At 47.0% G+C, this 18135-nt stretch overlaps 1 protein-coding gene across 1 annotated transcript in view; it reads right to left on the minus strand.

Annotated features, from left to right (window-relative positions):
* Positions 1–18135, minus strand: part of LOC131907678 (voltage-dependent N-type calcium channel subunit alpha-1B-like) — a 57160-nt gene that overhangs the window by 13725 nt on the left and 25300 nt on the right. The window contains exons 3-9 of the mRNA XM_059258802.1: positions 10605–10696; positions 8711–8863; positions 7674–7864; positions 4887–4990; positions 3427–3542; positions 2512–2568; positions 1692–1781 (exon numbers count right to left, since the gene is read on the minus strand). Of these exons, the coding sequence (XP_059114785.1) occupies positions 1692–1781; positions 2512–2568; positions 3427–3542; positions 4887–4990; positions 7674–7864; positions 8711–8863; positions 10605–10696 (803 nt within the window). The remainder of the gene's footprint in view (positions 1–1691; positions 1782–2511; positions 2569–3426; positions 3543–4886; positions 4991–7673; positions 7865–8710; positions 8864–10604; positions 10697–18135) is intronic.

An 18135-nucleotide genomic window follows, 5' to 3' on the forward strand; every position in this document is an offset into this window, starting at 1 on the left:
TTAAGAATTCCTTTGAGGAATTCTTACAATTTACCTTGATCATATCTCCTCCTGTTCCTCCCCCAACTCCTCCCAGACCCACCCCCCACTCCCCACCTGCAAACTTCATATCCTTATTTACTTTTTAAAAAAAATAGTCCATCAAGTTCACTCTGTACTGTTGATATACTCATGGGTGTGGGGCCGTCCAGTGAAGGGTGGTCAACCAACCAACCAGGAGCCAAACAATTCTAATGGTCTTTAAATGCATATACACCACAGTTAAAAAAAAGGCTTTTCAAAAATTCTAAGTCACTTTACAAAATCAGAATGTAGGTAAAAATGATAATCAAAGACAATTATGTAAATATAACAGGAATTTTTTTTTTTTTTTTTTTTTTTTTGGTTTTTCAAGACAGGGTTTCTCTGTGTAGCTTTGCGCCTTTCCTGGAACTCACTTGGTAGCCCAGGCTGGCCTCGAACTCACAGAGATCCACCTGCCTCTGCCTCCCGAGTGCTGGGATTAAAGGCGTGCGCCACCACCGCCCGGCTATAACAGGAATTTTTAAAATTAGATTTAGATCTGTAACACACATTGCCTGTCACTACTATAAAATGAACACAAGTCAACAGAAAAGTAAATGAGTGGATACTCATTTCAGGCAACAAAAGGACCAAAACCATCAGCGTCAATAAAACAAGAATTACAGTGCTCACCCAACTAGCCTCAAAACAGGAGGGGGGGGGGGAATGACCGTGTACGATGACACAAGCCTTTAATCCTAGCACTTAGGAGGCAGAGGCAGGTCAATCTCTGTGAGTTCAAGGCCAGCCTGGTCTACACAGTGACTTCTAGGACAGTGAGGGTTACAGAGAGAGATCCCATCTCAAACAAAAAAACCTGGAAAAATTTTAAAGGAACAGGCACCCAGGTGAAGGCAAATATCTTTTTGAGCCGCTAGTGAAAGATACTAACACTGGAATTCTCAAAAGTGCGGACACCTCTACCCTCAGTAGCCCACCCCAGGGAGCCCATCTGTAGAGACAAAGGCACTGGTAAGAAAAGACAAATGGTCACAGGAATTTAGGGCAACATTTCTCATTATGAGGAAAAATAGAAAATGTAAATGGCATGGCTGAGGGGACAGCCAGAAGAGGGAGAGAGGCACAGACACCGACAAGCAGGAAGCAGACTCCAACTGTGACCTTACTCTGGGACACTCAGACGGCTGAAGGACTAGGCAGGCCAGATGGGTTTGCTGTGTGGCCTCGGCATTGCTGGGGTCTGTGCCTCCCCCACACAGCTGCAGGAGACCCAGGGCTGCACCATCCTGGCAGAATGAAGCACAGTAAGGCTTCTGGAGGGAAATGCCAGGTATTTTGGGCACTAAAGGAACTAAAATGCCTAACTCTGCAGGAAAAATCAACCAGGCTCATTTCACTGTGTAGGAGGGAGGGCACAGAGCCAGGGTGTTAGAGGCCCAGGCCAAGGGAAGGGAGGACCAAGGGAGGATAAGCAGAAACCCTCTGTGCCTTCCACCCTGGGTTCTGACTACAGGGTGTCGTGTAGCCAAAAGCAGCAGCACCCAGAAGGGCACTTGAGGGAGTGCTGAGGGAAGAACCCCAGGCGGATGACAGAAGGATCCCGTGTCTGCACTGTATATGCATCCAGTCAGGGCTTCGCAGCCTCAGAAGGACCCCCAGAGACTCACCAACAGCACAGAGGTCCACAAACCGGTCCTCCCCTTCCTCCGCATGGATCAGGTCGTTCCGGCTCTTCTTGGTGGCAGCCCTCTTCAACACTGCTTTAAACAATGGGTAGTGGAGACCAGTGTGAGGGGCAGCATCGGGCACCCACTCAGGGCGTCTCTCAGCTGTGTGGCACTATCGTTCCTGAGAATGGTCCACTATCTCAGCTCCTGTCTTGACACTGAGGCAAAGCAATTCCCTGACCCTGGCCCTTAGGCCCTTCTCACTCCTCACATGGAATTTTGAGGGTCACTCTTCTTTCTCTTCCATCCAAAGCAAGGACACTAGGGAGGCATGACCACCAAGAAGACTTAGATGTATCATCTGGGGCCAGGCCAGGGATGCAGAGGTGCGGGTACAAATTTGCTCGAGTGGGTTGACCTGCAGAGGTGACAGCATGCCATGCTGTTTGGTCCCAACCTAAGCCTGCCCGTGGCTCGGGCTGTCCAGGCAACAGCAGGCGCCAACAGCAGTGGAGGCCCCTAACTCTACTAAGGGCTCTGGACAGTGCCTGGAGTCTTCTGGGGCCTTAGGGATAACCGTAACTCCAGAGACAGACAGTTCATCTCAAGTCCTGCAGGCATGAAGCTTCTAGAAACAACACTGTCCAGCATAGCTTCCAACAAAAGATAATGTATGCATGTGTCAGAAGCCCAGGCTGCTCAGATTCTATAGCCCATGTGTTACTATGACAGATCTAAAGGGACCTAACATGGCACAATGTCCCAGGGAAACAGGTATCTGAGTTCCTACTGTGAGGGGAGTGCTATTGAGACCACTTACCATCCAAGGGGGACTTCTCTTCAGCATTCTTGTCCTCCTCGGCCAACATGACTTCCTCTGTGAGGGGCAAAGCTCAGGTCAGGGCCTTTCTACCCATCCCCCAAAAGGGACTCATCCCGGGAAAACCTGTAAAAGTAGTCTGGAAGCACCTGCCTGCTCCTCTATACACATCCACATCAGCAGGCTGTGACTGCATGCCCTCTACCAACACCCAAACCATGCCCCAAGCAGAGGCCCAGCGACCTCATCATCCCATGTCCAACCTACAACTGGTCCTCCTAGACAGCAGCTGTAACTGTGATTTGCCACTGATGAAGTATTTGTAAGACCTCAGGCAGGACAGCAGCCCACATGGAAGGGAGCAGCTCACACAAATGGAGCAGCCCACATGGAAGGGAGCAGCTCACACAAATGGAGCAGCCCACATGGAAGGGAGCTACCAGCATGGATAGAGCAGCCCACATGGAAGAGCAGCCCAGAGGTAGCAGTTTACACAGAGGGGGTAGACCACATCGAGGGGACAGCCCACGTGGAGAGGGAAAGCCCTAAGGAAGAGAAACTGCTGACATGGAGAGGGGCAGTCGACATGGAGAGGGATAGCCCTATGAAGGGAGTTTCCCAGATGGAGGAAAGAAGCCCATGCAGAGGGGAGCTACTTTACCTGGGACGGAGGAGGCAGGTTAGAGTTTAGGTTTACAGTACCCAGAGCAAGGATGACAGAAAAACACAAGGCAAGGGCAGAGCACTCAGGTCCTAGACTGATCCTCCACTCAGAGGGTTTGCGACTATCATATGGCAATGCACTAAGATCAGCCTTTTTCACTGCTCCATCCCACAGCCCAGGAATCCGGGGCGGCAGCAGGGTGGACAGTGGACAGAGCGGAAGTGCAGCTGCCCACTTTCACACAGACTCACCCGCCTTGAAGATCCACTCCAAGTACCCATTCAGTTCTCGCTCAATCTGCTGCTGCCTACGGAGCTTCAGGAAGGCACGACGGTTCTCTACTCGCTCCCGCTCCTTGGCGAACTCTCTATACCATGTAGGAGAGAAAAGCAAGCGGCTCCAGTGGACACAGTTTGCAGGACAGTGTTGCTTCTAGAAGCTTCATGCCTGGGGGCAGGCTCCTTCCAGCTCCCGCACCCTCACCTCACCCACCACATGCTCCGGCTCCAGCTCTGGGAATCCATACCCCTGTGCCATACCCCTCACTACTGCTGGGCTCCCAGCCTATTGTGCTCTACTGAGCCGGCTCTCACCCACCCTCTACCTGGCTCATTTCTAATCCTCTCTTTGGATTGCAGTTGAGATACTCCATCCTCAGGTGCCTTCTCAGATTTAAACTTCCTCATCAGACTAATTCTACTCTGTCACTGTGGTGGTCTGAATAAGAATGTCTCCCATAGGCTCATATATTTAAATGCTTAGTCATTAGGGAGCGGCACTATTTGAGAGAGATTAGGGGTGGGCTTCGAGGTTTCAAAAGCCCCTGCCATGCCCAAACAGTCAGTCTCAGTCAGTAGGAGTCTCAGTCTCTCTCTGTCCCTCCCTCAGTCCCTCTGTCCCTCTGTCTCTCCCTCCCTCTCTGACTCTGTCTCTCTCTCTCTGTGTCTCTCTGTCTCTGTCTGTCTCTCTGTTTCTGTCTCTCTGTCTCTCTCTCTGTCTCTCTGTCTCTCTCTCTGTCTCTCTCTCTCTCTCTCTCTCTCTCTCTCTCTCTCTCTCTCTCTCTCTCTCTCTGTCTCTCTCTCTCTCTCTCTCCCTCTGCCTCTGCCTGTCAGGATATAGAACTCTCAGCTCCTGCCTGCATGTCGCCATGATTCCCCCGCCAGGATGATAACGGACTAAACCTCTGAAACTGTAAGCAAGCCCTAATTAAATGTCTTCTTTTATAACAGTTGTCTTGGTCACGGTGCTTCTTCACACCAATGGAACAGTGACTAAGACAGTCATCTACACTGGAGGCTCAGGGAGCCTCTGCAAAGGTACCTGGAAAGATATGCTAGTGATAGCCACACCTATTATAGGACACATAGAGCCCAGAGACCACTTCAGCTCCAGAGCATGCTGTCCTCTACATCTAGTCTTTATCCTGGCAGCTGTTTGGGGGGCCCACTAGGCTCTATTCCCATCCACTTTGGGAGCCATAGGCCTGGTCAGAAGTCTTCAGGGTGAGACGAATAGAGCCATCCAGGGATTCTGCTGCTCAGGTAGGGGCAGAGTCAGGTCAGGCCTGTCCTCTTTACCATCTTTGTGACATAAACTTCCTTGGACCATATAAGGGTGGGAGCTCCCAACAGGAACCCAAGTACAGAACAGAAGGGTGCTATGTGCCCATGGGCTCCAATACAGAGGGCACACCAGAGCCCATGGTTCTTACCCTGAGAGCACACCCAGCACTAGGTTGAGCATAAAGAAGGAGCCAATGATGATGAGAGGGATGAAGTACAGCCAGTTCCAGGTGTTGCCAGCTGCATCATTTGTCTGGGAAAAAAAGGAGGAAATGAGACAAACAGGCAAACAGCTATGGTCACATCAGTGGGCTTGGCCTCCAGGCCTCCTCAGAAAGGTCCAGGCAGGGAGTCCAGGCTTGGTCAGACCTGTTCTTGCCCCACAAAGCCTTCCCTGGGTGGAGGCTCCCAGAGACCAGGGAAACTGTACATCTCCAGTCATTGCCAAGTGATACTAAAAAGCCAGGAGCAAGAACAGAGAGCCAACGGCTGCTCAGGACACACTGAGGACTATACACAGATGCCTGACCTCTGTCTGAGAGGATAGCTCCTTGATAGGATACTCATGGCCTCCCTGAGGAGCTCCAAGGATACTTCCCCCTAAATGGAACCCCATAAGCTCCACAGTTAGGGTTAATCCTGTCTAATCACGTCTTCAGCAGGTCCCCAATTCAGGTTATAGGTGCCTCCACAATGCATTTTCCACAAGCCCCTAGAATCTCTCTCTCACCCTATGCCTGGCCCAAGATGGCTCAGCATCCAGGCATGATCTGAATAGCTGAAAACATAAAGGCCATCCCCTTGGCTTATTATAACAAAGCCCACTGAAGAGAAAGCTCCCCCAAACCCAGCTTAACTCCACAGCAATTTTACTGTATGAACTCCGGTGGACTCGGCTAAAGAGTATAATGAATCTCCATGTGCGTCTACTGCTAGAAGCAAACCGTGAGTGAAGTGGATGCTGAGGATGGGCACATCCCTTTAGACAGCAGGACACCTGAGCTCTGTCCCAAAGCTAGGCTGGTCACCAAGGCAATTGTCAGGATCTCTGCTCCCCAGCATGGCAGATCTGCAGACTCTGTTCTTAAATAGCCCTAGATACCTAGACTGAGTGAAGCTTATAACTTCTGAGCCCTGAACACTGACTGTCACCAAAATAACTGTCGCCAATGCAGAACTGACACTCAGAACCACCCCCCTGCTTGGTTTTTCAAGACAGCATCTCATGCCCACTCTCCAGATCCCTACTGTATCCTCTACCTATCCAAAACCAAGGGTCCACTGGTCACACCTTCCCAGACTCCTGGCTAAGTGTACTTTCATCCTCACTCTCTAATTCCCAAAGCTCATGAGGTGCTCTTCCTTGTCCTTGTTCCCTAGCAGATGGTTCACAAGACTCTGGGACAGGGTGAGGGAGGTAACAGGGCCATCTTCCTACAAGAAGATTGAAATTTGCTAGAGTTGGTTGTAGAATCATCAAGAAAAACCTTGGGAAACAGTAATTAAATGGGTCACCAGCACCCCCAGGGGCCTTATATTGGTCATCCTTCATGGCCCCCACAGTTTCATAGATTTGGTCGCTCAGGAGTGGCACTATTTGAGAAGATTAAGAGGTGTGGCCTTGTTGGAGGAAGTGTTTCACTGGGAGTGGGCTTTGAGGGCTCAAAAGCCCATATGAAGCCCAGAGTCTGCCTCTCTGTCTATAGATCAAGATGTAGCTCTCAGCTACTGCTCCAGCACCTGCCTGCCTGCTGCCATGCTGATAACTGACTAAACCTCTAAAACTGTAAGCAAGTCCTCAGTTAAAGTCTTTCCCTTATAATAATTGCCTTGGTCATGGTGTCTCTTCACAGCAATAGAACACTGACTAAGACATCCACCAGATCCAGACTACCTCAAATTGCTGAGACAGGCTAGAATTCTAATGAGAATGAGGGGGAAAATGAAAGGGCTTATTTGTCTTATACTTCCACACAATTATCATAGAAAGAAGCCAGGGCAGGAAGTAAGGGAGGAACCTAAAAGCAGGAACGGAAGCAGCGGCCATGGAGGAATGCTGCGTACTGGCTTGTTTAGTCTGCTAGCTTACACAACCCAAGACCACCTGCCCAGGGGTGGCATGACCCACAAACAGCGGGCCTCCCAAATCAATCACTAATTATGGAAATGTCCCATGGGCCTGCCTACAGGCCGATCTTAGGGAGACATTTTCTCAATTGTGGTTCCCTCTTCTCGGATAACTCTAGTTTGTGCCAAGCTGACAGACCAACCAGGACAATGGACAAAGTATACCCAAAGCAAACATACAAAACACAAGCTCTGGAGGAATCCCAGCATGCTATGGAGGAGCAGGTGTCTGGGTTTCAATCCAGAGCAGTCCTAATCCTACTCCATACCATCTTTACTTGGCCCTCAGACCTCACTGGCCCTTGACTCAATCTAGAAAATTCCAACAGGAATATACTAGTGGTTAACAGCAGCCTACAGGCCTAGGGCCTGGACAAATTAATCAACTTCTCTATAACCCGTTTTTAATCATTTGTACAAGTCAACAGGGGTGTGGCATGATATGTCACAATAGGCTTACTATGCGCAGGCTCACAGCATCAGCTGCTGTCATCACCAAGAGCAACAGCAGCATCTTCTCTGCATTAGCTCATCTGATCTATCCAACAGCCCCCAGCCTCATCTTCATAAAAGAAGACTGCAGGAAGACCTATGTCCAGAGTATGAGTTGATATGGACCACAGGGTCTTGAAGAAAAACCTGGATAAAGGGGCCTATATTCTACCCTAGAGTAGGAGAATGGGCTAAGGACTGGGAAAGAGTTCTCAGTCTGAAGTGTCCCTAAGAGAGACACACGCCCCAGCCCCCTGCAGCACCATCCTGAGAGCTCCAGACCATACCACCAGGGCTAGGGCAAAGATGTAACTCACATTGTAGAGGATGTCAGTCCAGCCCTCCATGGTGATACACTGGAACACTGTCAAGATGGCGAACAGGATGTTGTCGAAGTTGGTGATGCCAAAGTTGGGTCCTGGCCAGTACTCCCGGCATTCAGTGTCACCCTCACACAGCCGAGCTGGGGCCTCCTTGCCACAGGGAAAATCACCCACAGGCTCTGCATCTGTGAGGAGGAGCAAACGTGAAATCTCTGCTCCCTAAGTCTCCACCATCACCCCACCCTTTATCATGCCTGCACCTGATCGTCGTCCTCTCACTAACCTTACAGCCGCCTCCCCTGCAGCCAATCATCTGCCCTCTCTGGAGCAACTTGCTCACCTCTCTCCCTCTCCCTCCTGAAACCTTCCCATTATCATTCAAATGTGCTCAAGACCCCTTCATCTTGAAAGCAACTCAAGCAGACATCTATATGCCAACTCTAACCGTAACCTGACTTCTCCTCTTTCTCCCAGCCTGGGGAAGAGTGAGAGGGACTGACAAACGGTAAGTCTCATAAATGATTACTAAGTTTATTTCTCCTTCTCCAATTGCTTGATGAAGGCTTCAAAAATACCGTGATTTGCCCTCCAGTCTTCCTATTTCTCGTACAGGCTCAAGTTCTTAAGCACGGCCCTGAAACCACATGATTTCCTCATCTCAGTGTTCTTCCACTTTGCACTTCTGCACTTCCTGTCCCTGTAACTGGAGCGCTCTGGAAGTGTGGCCCAATAGCTGGCCTTACTCTGTTCAGCAGCAGCCTTAGCAGGAAGGCTGCCCCTGGGGAGCTCATGCAAAGCAGGCCCCAAGCTGTTCTATATCAAATACTTGTGTTTCCTTCATAGATGTTTTTATAGTGTAATTTTATTCATGTATCTATTTACTTCTTACTATTTATCAGGCTACTAGAATATAAGTTCTACTTTACTGGTCTGGAAGCTCCAAAGCCCCTGTGGCACTGGACCAGGGGCCTGTCTGGTGGATAATACATCTGGGGTCCTCCCTCGAGCCCAAGCAGCACTGCACGACTCACCTGTGCTGTTGGGGAAGCAGGCTTTATGGAACTTGCCCATGTAGAACTCGAGTCCGATGATGGCGAACATGAGGATGGCAAAGAAGAGCAGCAGCCCGATCTGCAGCAGCGGGACCATGGCCTTCATGATGGATTTGAGCACCACCTGCAAACCTGCAATCGGAGGACAGAAGAGGCAGAGTGACAGGAGAGGAAGGACATGACAGGGAGTGCTTATGCAGGCAAGACAGGGAGCCCTCTGTGGCCAAGTGTGAGGTCTGAAGGAGAAGTGAGATGAACAGGATCTGGAAGCGAGGGAAGGAAAGAGTTCAGGTTAGGGAATGGGCACAGGTGAGAGAGAGAGAGAGAGAGAGAGAGAGAGAGAGAGAGAGAGAGAGAGAGAGAGAGAGAGAGAGAATGAAATATACAGAAGAAAAAGAAGCATCCTAAGAGGAAAGACCAGGGAATCTTGGGAATGAGGAGCAGGGGATCCTGGAAAAGTAAACACACAGAGATTCATAGTAGATCAATCTCCTCAGGAAAAGAAGGCAATTCTCCAAAACCAGAAAGTGTCTTGTCACTGGCCACAGGGCACAAATGAGCTGACCAGAGAAACTACCAAGATAGATGATAACCCTTAATCCTTCACCCTTTCCTCTTAGCCTCAGCTCTTAGACATGGAACTGAACCCTCATCTATTCTGAGAAGAACAGGAAGTCAACCAAGGGTTTTCTTATAGTGGTCTCAGGACAACACAACACCAAGTCCTTGCCCGCTCAGGCCCTTAGTAAGCCTGAAGCCAAATCTTTGCCAGACCAAGGAAATAGTCACAAGGAACAGCCTGTGTCCAACATGCTTACTAAGTCCCCCAATCTCTTGTCCATATTTGCCTCCTAGCCAACTCAGTACCAGGCCCCTCGGGCACTAAGACAAGGTTGCCCGTCGTAGCCTTAGACATTTCCCTGTTCTACAACCTTACTTGGTCTCTAATCTGTTCTTCACCCCCAGAAAACGAAGGTAAGAGGTAGAAACACAAGTCTGGAAAAAAAGCAGGGCCACTGCGGTAGTCTGAATGTAACTGGTCCCCATAAGCTCATAGGGAATGGCACTATTAGGAGGTATGGCTTGTTGGAAGAAGTGTGTCACTGTGAGGCTTTGAGGTTTCCTATGCTCGAGATGCCACCCAGTGTCACAGTTCACTTCCTGTTGCCTTCTGATCGAGATGTAGCCAGTAAACGTCTGTCTGCACGCCGCCATGCTCCCCACCATGATAATAATGGACTGAACATCTGGACTGTAAGCCACCACCTCAATTAACTAGGACAGCCACCCTCTGGGCTTTTGTGAAGAATGAACTGAAAAGAGTTTTGTAGTGGTTTGAATCAGAAATGTTCCCCAGGGGCTCAGGTATCTGAACACCTAGTCCTCAGTGTGTGACACTGTTTGATATGGTTATGGAACGTTAGGACATAAAGCCTTCCTGGAGGAATTACATCACTGAGGAGGGGAGTGAGACTTTACAGCCCGGCTTCATTTCCAGTTTTCTCCCGATGCTTCCTAAGTGTCACTGGGATGTGATCTTCTGACTTCCTGCTCCTGCCCCTTGCTGCCATGCCTCCCCCACCATGAAGGACTCTCCCTCTGGAACCATAACTGAAAATAAACTCTTTGGTAAGTTGTTTTTGGTCATGGTGTTTTCTCACAGCAGTAAAAGGTAACTAATACACATCAAAAGTAGACATCTCAGGGGTAAGGATGTAGTTCAGTGGTAGAGTAAGTGTTTGGTATGCACAAGGTCCAATCCCCAACACCCCCACACACAAAAAAAAAAAAGTGTCCAAAGGGCCCAATACTTAGGAGCCACAGCTTTGATGAGGGTGGAAGAGTTATATTGGGTCTGAATGTCTAGACTTACTTGGAATTCCAGACACCAGCTTCAAGGGTCTAAGCACACGCACAGCCCTCAGGGTCCGGAGGTCAAAGTCTGTTCCAGCTGTGGCGAGAATCCTGGCCAAAACAAAGATAAGGCTATAAGAGTTTCCACACTGAGTATATGAAGAAACAACACTCATTTCACCACTTGTGTCCTGTCTCCCAAGAGCAACAACACATTCTTTCCTGTGTCCCCACCATCCAACCACAAGCCAGGGCAGGTCAGGGCCAAGCAAGGTGGAACAGAACCGACTCCTGAAGGAATGTCGACAAGGACTTTATCTGTATGCTGTCCCTCTAGTTCAAAGAGGGACATCATCTGAGTGGGCATGCAACCATTGGCCTGGGAGTGAATCTTACTCCAATGGAGTCCATGCCTAAACCACATTCCCAAATCAACTCTAACCGCACTTCCTGCTGCTTCATAAAAGATGACAGCGTGTAGCAGCAGAGGTAGACTGGACCCTGAAGGATGCCTGAGGCACACCTCCCATCACCCTTCTTCATGTTTTTCTAGGAGAATAGAGAATGGAAGGTAGATTCAGGACTCGGGACAACATCATCATGGGGGATTGTCATCAGGACGGCTGGAACCATACACCCAACAAATTCTTCCATTAGTGGCCTTTGTCGTGGTGTTTCATCCCAGCAGCAAGCAGTAAACAATACATGCCAGCCCGTCTTCCTGCCGCCTGGCTCCCACGGCCAACAGTAAAGAGTTCGGGAAAACTGTCATTCCTACTAGAGCTAGAGGCCATGAACTAGTGACATTTTCTGACCTTGAAGACAGAGGTTTTTAACTAACATACAAACCCATACCTCACTGTCAAGAGGAAAGCAAGGCACCCTGCATTGTCTCCCCATCCAGACCAGCTACTCCAGCACTGCTCTTGCCAGTGACTGCTCAGAAGACTCCCACAGCCCTCACAGACCCTGAACACAGAGTTCATATGGCATTACTGCCAGAGCGGTGGTCCACCCAGGACAAAATCCACTTCACCCAGTGACCTAAGCTGAGATAGCTCCATATCAGCTTGAAACTGGGCCACTACTTGAGCACATCTGACCCTAGGTAGTTGCCACGGTGATCTTCATTTCTGAGGCTCTACCTTCATACTGCCATGTACACAGAAATGACTGCAACATAAGATCCAAGAGCTGCTCAGAGCACTAACTCAGAAGAGAGACTGAAACCTGGCCTTTAAACTAATACAGCCCCCACCTCACAGACATGGGCCAGTTTTCACAGAAAGGAGGGTGCACAGTCAGCAGCCCAGGACACCCACATAGGTTGCACCCAGCCTGACAAACACTCAGGCATAGCCCTGCTCCTCCCTCTGAAGAGAGCCACACACAGCTATGGGACCCCACACATAGCCAAGCCTAGTCCTACAGCCAGGTAGATGGTAACACTATCACACTTGCCTGCAGTAGTCAGCCAGCCAGAAGCAATCAATCACACACACCCATGCCCAGCACAACAACCAACCAGAAAATGGTCCTGCCCTCATTAAGCCAACACAAAGACACTGGTTTGCAGTACTTTCAGGCACCCATGCCCAGCCCAACAGTCAACCAGGAATCAAACAGAATACTTGGTGCTAATGAAGTTAATGAATGAAATAAGGATAGTTGATGATTGCTACATAAACTAGATTAAGTAGAAGTTAAGTTTCTGACCTTGAAGACAGATATTTTTAGCTAACTCAACCAGATGAAAAGAATGAAAACAGTGAGCAAAGTTTATGGGGTCTGGGCCCACAAGACATGATTAAGTAAACAAAAACTTGCATATGAGAGATCCCGGGAGTAAGACTGAGAAAGGCACAGAAAGCTCATTTAACAAAACAATATCTGAAAAATGTCCAACTTGGGAGAGATATGGACATCTGGGTTCATGAAGCCATTGACCTAAGGAGACTTAATCCAAAATGACTCTCTCCAAGACACATTAGAACTTAATGGTCAAAGGTTAAAGGCCAAGACGGAATTCTAAAATCAGAGGGAAAAAAGTCACATATAAAGTAGTACATTCTCAGGACAAATTTCACAGGCAAAGAAATAACAGGATAACATTCAGAGTGATGAAATGGAAATGTGAGCCATAAATACCACACCCAGCAAAGCCTGCCTCAGAAGTGGAGAACTAAGGTCTGTCTCAAATAAGCAAACACCGAAGGAAATCATCACCCCCAGAGCAGCCCTGATATAGGAGTAAGAAAATCCTTTATCTAGAAGTGAAATCAGACACCATGAAGCAAACGAAAATGAAGAACTTACTGGTAGAGAAGATACACAAATGAGAAAGGAAGGAAAGCCGTATTGCTATAGAAACCACCAAACTATAAGGGTTAGTGAGAAAAAAAGGAAAAATAAAATATATACATTAACAGCCAAAAAGTAATTAATATGACAGGAGTCACTTGTTACCTATGAATAATAATCGTTCATTTAAATAAATCCTTCAATAGACTGGCCAAATGAATTTAAATAGAAGGCCCGACTATCTGCCGACTACAAGGAACTCACTTCATAAGAAAAGACACATGCCAGGTGGTGGTGGCACACGCCTTTAATCCCAGTACTTGGGAGGCAGAGGCAGGAGGATCTCTGAGTTCAAGGCCAGCCTGGTCTACAAAGTGAGTTCTAGGACAGCCAGGACTGTTACATCGATGAACCCTGTCTCAAAAAGAAAAAAGAAAGAAAGAAAAGACACACATTGCATTCAAGTAACTTCACAAACAGGAAAAAGAAAGGCAAAGAAGGTAATTGTATTGTGATAAAAAGACAAATTAGCAACAGAATACAACAACTGTAAATATATATGAACCAGCAAATACTAGATCTACAAGAGAGACAGGTTCCACTGTAACAATAACTGAAAGTCTCAAGGATAAGCTGTTGTCCAGAGAATGTCCTGAAACAACAACCAGACTTTCCATTTTGAACGAGTTTATTAAATATGCAGCAAGTAAGAGTCAAAACCAAGCAGCAAGAGGCAAACAGGTAAGGTCATCCCACTGGATACATCTAACACGCTGCAGACATGAACCAGGAAGCCTACTACCACAGCTGGAGTTTCCACTCTAGTGTTCTGGGCAGAGGTCTCTCCACAGGTGGGCTTCCAGCTTCCCATTCCCACCTTAGCTGTATTTTTGCAGCATGGGTTAAACAGCATAACCTCTGTTGGAAATGGTTTATCTCCTAACTGTTCTCAAAGACACAATGTTTTTATCCTCTTAGGCTGTTTGCTGGTCTCCTTGTCCCTTGCCATCAGGGGACCAGCCTGTCCCAGGACAAAGGGTCTTGGGAGACACTTGAGAACATCTGGGGATGAAGAGATGGCTCAGTTGTTAAAAGCACGGTTGCTCTTATAGAAGACACAGGTTTGGGTCCCAGCATCTATATGGTGGCCCACTATCATATGCAACTCCAGTTGGAGGGGCTCCAACACCCTCTTCTGGCCTCTTTGGGAACTAGGCACACACCTGATACACATATATTCATGAAAAAGCACTCCTCATATACATAAAATAAATAAATCTTTTAAAAAAGAAAGGAAAGAACAGAATAGAATGAAGAGCTGGAGAGCACTGGCCTCCCTTGCAGAGGGCTAGGTTTGATCTTAGCACCCACATGTTACACTACAGTCCCTAACTCTAGTTCCAAGGGATCTAGCTAATGCCATATTTCTGACTCCATAGGCACTGCATGCATTTGGTTCATAGACATACAAGCAAGCAAAACATCCATATACATAAATTTTTAAAAACTGGTATTAAAACACTGAAGTAAGCCGGGCGGTGGTGGCGCACGCCTTTAATCCCAGCACTCGGGAGGCAGAGCCAGGCGGATCTCTGTGAGTTCGAGGCCAGCCTGGGCTACCAAGTGAGTTCCAGGAAAGGCGCAAAGCTACACAGAGAAACCCTGTCTCGAAAAACCAAAAAAAAAAAAAAAAAAAAACAACACTGAAGTATGTCAAAGAACACAAAAATCACAAATGACAAAGTAATAATTGAAAAGTCTTACTACAATACCACAAAGAATACTATGAAGAAAACAAAAGCAGTATTTTAGGCTTGGTCTTAAGATACAGGTCTATAATCTCAGCTACTTGGGTAGCTGAGGCATGAAGACCAGATGTTCTAGGGTATCCTGAGCTACAGGCTGAGTTCAAGGTCAGCATGCCTAAGTTAGTGAGACGCTGTCACAAAATTAAAAGTGAAAAGAGGGCTGGGATGCCTTGTGGCAGGGTATTGCCTAGCTTGTGCAAGACCTGGGTTCAGTCACCAACACTACAAAAGAAGAGAAAGGGAAATGAAAAGAAGAAAAAGAAAAGAACGGAAGGGAAAAGTACTTCCCGTTGCAATTAGAAGAAAACAATTGACATCCAGGAAAAGTAAGTTCCTAAAAATTCACATGAAAATTGCAAAATGCTTATCAGAAAAATCAAATGTCACAAGAAGAAAAAAAAGCCATTCGGAGCCATTGGCAGCCAGGGAATTCACACCCAAGCTGAGCAGGCTGTTAAGCCTGGTGCTGTTTCTCCCAACAGCTCTGCTGAAAGGGAAAAAAAAATTGCAGAATCATGTCAGAGAGTGCCCGGCTAATCCCAGTAAATGTTAAAATGAGCAGCCTGTGACTCAGGAAGCCACTGCTAACTATATAGACAATATATTCAGGCATGTTCGTGTAGTTCTTTGTAAAAGTCAAGATCAGAAATAGCCTACTGCTTTTCACAAAGAAAGGGGAAAAAATAATCATGGAATATGCATATAATGGGCACATTATACTACAGTTAAAAATGGATGAGTATGCAAAATTAAATAGGCCTACATACATTAATACATAAAATGTTTAAAACAGGCCTGGGACTGTAGTTCAGTTCGTAGAGTGCTTGCGTAGTACACATGAAGCCCTGAATTTGATCAGTGCCCAAATACCATACGCAGACCTGTGCAGTAACTCACAGCCAACTGCCACTACAGACTCTGAGACCCCAGGGTCTAACCTAAGCAAGAGCCCCTGTCCTAGCGCACTATGTTAGCCATCAAGTGTTATGCTAAAACCCACAAATGGTGCCAGAAGTGCCAGAATCTTCAACTTCATCTGTTGTTCAGGAACAGGTTCCTTAGTGGATGTAGCATTCTAAACCCCAGAAAGACTTGGAAGTAAACACGGTTCTAGTCTTGGTTGTCAACTTGACTACATCTGGGATTAACTAAAACTAAAATGCACACTTGTTAGGCATTTTTTTCCTTAATTGCATCATTTAAAGTGGGAAGACCCACTTCTAACCCAGATCTTTTAAGGTGGGAAGGTCCACCTTTGATCTGGGCCCCACCTTCTGCTGGCAGCCCATACAAGGATGCAGAAGAAGAAACTCGCTCTCTTTGCCTGCCTGCTTTCACGTCTGCCCTAGCTCTTGCTCTCGCTGGCAAGTCTGTACCTTCACTGGCATTGGAGCCTACCTCTTCGGGATTCTGGCATCTACTGAAGACCAGCTGAGACATTCAGCCTCACAGACTGAACAACTACTGGATTCTTGGGCTTGCTGTTGGTAGACAGCCATTTTTGGACTAGCTGGACCACAGTCTAATAAATCCCCCTTCTCCATATAGATTCATTCTACCAGTTCTGGGCCTCTAAAGCAGTGGTTCTCAACCTGTGGGGGAGTCATATACCAGACGTTTACATTATGGTTCATATCAGTAGCAAAATTACAGTTATGAAGTAGCAATGAAATAATTTTATGATTGGGAGCCAGCACAACACGTATTAAAATGTATTAAAGGGTCACAGCATCAGGAAGTTAGAGAACCCTGAACAATACAAAAATGTTTATGAAAAATCAAACCTTCTGTGGTAATATTTTTTAATTATGACTAAGAGAATTTATCAGAACATAAGCAACTGCACTGTGAGTCTAATTAGAAGATACGAGGGCCAGTGAGCTGGTTCAGCTGGTAAAGGTGCTGCCAAGCCCAACAGTCTGAAATCGGAGCTGGACATTCAAGGACTCGCTTGGTGAAATCAAAGACCGGACTCTCTCTCACAGGTTGTCCTCTGGCATCTACACGTTTACTCACTCACTTACACACACACACACACACACACACACACACACACACACACACACATACACACACACAGATAGACAGACAGACAGAGTAAAGACAAATAAAGGACTCTGAATTGACCCTCCTGCCAGATGCTGGCACTTATATCACTATCATACTCCTTGTAATAAGCATTTTACAGTAATTATTTTTTATTTTATTTGGTATCTTATTTATTAAAAAAAAAATTTCTATCCTTCTTGTGGCCAGGATTCTTCTTCTGTCTCCCAAGCATGTCATGGCTGTTGCTATCTTAAAATCAGAGAGCAGCTGGAACTGTCCACAGAAGAGTCTGATAAACTGGAACCTATAAACATTCCTTACAAGACACAGAAGGCCCCTCCCCTCTCTAAGCACATATGAGCAGTTAACAAATCGTTGATGGTGAAGAAAAGTTCTTCAGAGCTGCAGTGGCCCTTAAGTTGTCCATGCTCCTGTAAGTAAACCAGTTAAAATCACTGCTTCGCCAAGCTACACTTGGGCAGAATAATTCCTTTGGTCTATTGCTGCCCTCTCCATCTGAAATGAAGAGAAATAGACTATCCTTTAAGGTCACAGATAAATCCCCCACCAAAACAAAATAAAAACAAACAAAAAACAACTTCAAGGTAACTGTCTAAACATTTATATTAACAGTGATAAAGAAGAATGTTCAATGCCAGGAGTGGTGGCACATACCTTGGATCTCAGGACTTGGAAGGCAGAGGCAAGCAAGCTCTGTTGAGTTCAAGGCCAGCCTATTCTAATACACATTCTACAGTCAACAAGTATTTCTTGAGTGCTTTCTACATCCTAAGTTCTCAGCTTTCCAAACCCCCGGAACAGCCTGGCAGATGCCCAGAGCCAGCTGCCCTTCCCCTCCCTTCTTCACTCACCTGTCATGAGGGTTAGCATGAATCCTGGGAAGGAACACGAGTTCCATGGATTCTAGTGGAAGGGCCCAGAAACTTCTAAACCTAATGGCAAAGGACCCATAGTAAATTTATAAAAGTGAGCACAATTCAGTGATGTGTGAATAATGGAAGCCAGAAAACTAAACAGTAATGGTATACAGACTCATAAAGAATGAATTAACAAAAGCTTTGAAAACAGAATGCTGAGTGGCAGCAAACTAGACATGAAAATAAAGATATAACAGAACTGGTGGGAACATAAACTGGCACAGCCCGTTTGGAAACAACCTGGCAAAACACTGGTGTTGTAACAGTCACACACTTGTTTACGCATTCTGGGAACCTGCCCCATCAAAACGATCCGGAGTTAAGAAGTGCAGCCAAGGCTGGTCATCACAGGCTTACAATCCATGACCCCAACTCAGCACTCTCAGTGTTCAGCAGAGAGCACTTCATACAGGAAGAGAACATAGAGTGGTCACTGCAGACGACAGCAATATGT

The sequence above is a fragment of the Peromyscus eremicus genome, chromosome 4 (genome assembly GCF_949786415.1).
Source record: "Peromyscus eremicus chromosome 4, PerEre_H2_v1, whole genome shotgun sequence".
NCBI lineage: Eukaryota > Metazoa > Chordata > Mammalia > Rodentia > Cricetidae > Peromyscus > Peromyscus eremicus.